We start from the raw sequence: 2701 nt of genomic DNA, 5'->3' as shown, positions 1-2701 counted from the left end.
CGCACAGCCCTCACTTGCCCAAAGGCAGCCAGCCAGCACAGCTGAGCACTCGCCAGCTTTCCAACACCAGGATCCAGTGCCCCCATCCCATGAATTTATGGATGGCTGATGGGACAGCTCAGGCCTTGTAACACCCAGCAGTTCGTGCAGCCCACTACCCACAGCTCTTGGAATCCCAGAGCACTCTGCTCCCTTCCCCACGATACGAATCACTCGGAGCTTTCTCTTGATGAGGAACAATTTCTAAGGGCTGCCACCAGTGGAGCAGCCAGTGAAACCCAGTGAGGTGCCACCCTTCATCCCTCAGCCCAAACGATGCCCTTGGCTGAGCCACCTCACCTCCTCTGCTGTGATTACCTCTTTCCTCTCCACGTCCGCTTGGATTTTGGCCTGTGTGACAGCAGCCTCCCGAAAGGAGGAGCTGGCCTGCTTGGCCTGCTCGATCAGAGTCTTCAGCTGCTGGGCAGTGTGGAGCAGGGAATTGACCATCTCCTCCAGGTAGAGCCAGCTCCGCTGCTCCGTCACCTCCAGCCCGTTCACCACGGAGGGGGATATGGCTTTGGTGGGGGTGGGGGGGGGCACTGCCAGGGCAGGGAGTGAGGTTAGCACTGAAGGAAGAAAGAAAAAGAGCATACAGAGAATTAGGGTGTTTCCTTCTGTAAAGTGGAGGGGTTTGTTGGTGTTGTGTTTGCCTGTGACTTCCTGAATTCTGACCTTAACCATAACCCTGGCCCAAGGCTGGAATAAAACCAAGTTTTCATCACCACAAAATTCCACGTATTACAAACCTGCACTTTCCAAAGCCATCAGCTGAGAAGCCCTTTAAAAAAACACTCAATAATTGTCATGTCTTTGGAGCTCTTCATCCTGGATTGTACCCATAAAACAAACTGGGGCTGTAAAAATCTATGTACCACACTGAGACACCCCACATTTAGTAAAGGGTACTCACAGTTGTATGTGTCTGGTTTAGATACCCTGGGTATCTGCCCAGCAATGCTCACTGCAGCTCTGAGACCTCTCCTTGCCTACTCCCAAAGGTGAGAATGAACAAATACAGCCCAGGTGGAAGCTTCACCTTCAGACACTAACATCTCCTGACTGGTTTGGGCAGTTTGCAAGAAGGAAATGTCTTGCTTACAGCCTTTTCCTCCAGCATCCTAACTACAGCCCTTCACTCTTGCATGAAGCAGGGTGCTACAGGCAGGAAATGAAATCCAAAAGCACAGAAGCCCAGTGGTACTCCTCAACACACTCCAGGGGACATTAAAAGAAGAAAAAAACCACTGAAACTCCTGAGGTGCTGCAGCTTTTCCTTTTCCACACCCTAACCACAACCTCAGCAGTTTGTAGGAAGCCACCAGAACGAAGCTGAACTCCCACTCTGGTAATCAAGTCACCCTTCCCTTGAACTTACCTCCAACCCCCTCAATGGGGGTCCTGGAGTCCTCCCTATCCCAAAGTCCTAGAAAACCAACACTGTCTGTCTTAGCCTTCCATCTGCAAATGTTTCAAAGAACCAACAGCTATTGTGTCACTAAAACATCTAATTCTCCCACCACCAGGTTTGCACTGGGACACCACGGTATGAGGAAAGGAAATCTAGATCCAGGAACTCAACAGCACCCAGTGTGAGCTCACCTCAGGCAACGCTTCCAGGATTAAATGTTATCTGGCCTTGCTTTTCCACAACTTAGCTCTATCACAAATACTCGCCATATGCCATGAAAATAAGTCCAAGCCATTCACATCTACCAGCAGCTGACCTCTAAATTCCTCACCAAGTTGTTTCCTAGAAGAAAGAGGGCTAACTTCAACAGCAACCTCCCACCACACTCCCTGGCTGTCACTACAGATACTGCCTTATACAGACACTGGTCTTTCTAAGGCAGCTCCAAAGAGAAGGGCAGAAACAAGCCCCAAACGTCTCTCACTGAAGGACAGGGACCCAGGACAGCAAACTGCAGAGCCAGGTTACAAACATACAGCAGGAGACCCCCCAGTCAGCGAAAATCTTCCTGACTTTACACTTCAAATGATGCTTAAAATCCAACTGTCAAAAGTGTCCCGAGCAGCAAGAGGCCACAGACTCTCCTGCACCAGGCTGCAGCCCAGGAGTTACACTGGCAGTGAGGGGAAGCACCTGCAGACACACAAGACTTCCTGCAAGATGGAATATCTCCCAACTACTGTAAGTGCATTAACACTTTAATCCTTTCCACATCACACCTGGTGGTTTGCAAGCAAGCAGCAAAAGCTGCAAGGATCCAGCAAGCTCTGGAGGAGAGGACAAGCCTCAAACCCCAGAGGGCTGCAGGTGACCACGTGTTAGCTGTGTGACAGCCCTGCAAGGTCACCACACAGGGGAAGGGAGATTTGATGCTCAAGCCCTTAATTAAAATAGTAATTTCAATCAGCTTGCACACGAGGGGCATAGAACTGTTTGCACTTAGATATGAGGAAGAGATAAGCCGGTCCTTTATCAATAGGTGTTTGCAGAAGAGCCTTTCCCACTGCTGCACTTCCAGTACAATATTGATCCCAGCACAGCATTTGTTAACTTATCTAACAGGAATTACTTCCGATCCCTTGTTTTGGCAGAGGTCTATCAGGTAAAAGAAAGTGTTCACTGGTGGAAAAAAATCAATGTTTAATTAATAACATCAAGATCTGACTAAGACTTAAAACCAACAATGAGATT

At 49.1% G+C, this 2701-nt stretch overlaps 1 protein-coding gene across 1 annotated transcript in view; it reads right to left on the bottom strand.

Annotated features, from left to right (window-relative positions):
- Positions 1–2701, bottom strand: part of DEAF1 (DEAF1 transcription factor) — a gene marked incomplete at its 5' end in the record, with an annotated part of 19029 nt that overhangs the window by 7944 nt on the left and 8384 nt on the right. Inside the window, one exon of the mRNA XM_010022884.1 lies at positions 358–608. Within this exon, the coding sequence (XP_010021186.1) occupies positions 358–608 (251 nt within the window). The remainder of the gene's footprint in view (positions 1–357; positions 609–2701) is intronic.

This window comes from Nestor notabilis, unplaced genomic scaffold, assembly GCF_000696875.1.
Source record: "Nestor notabilis isolate BGI_N333 unplaced genomic scaffold, ASM69687v1 scaffold25399, whole genome shotgun sequence".
Lineage (NCBI taxonomy): Eukaryota > Metazoa > Chordata > Aves > Psittaciformes > Psittacidae > Nestor > Nestor notabilis.
Note: the sequence above shows the minus strand (reverse complement) of the source record. Positions and strands in the feature narration are given on the sequence as shown.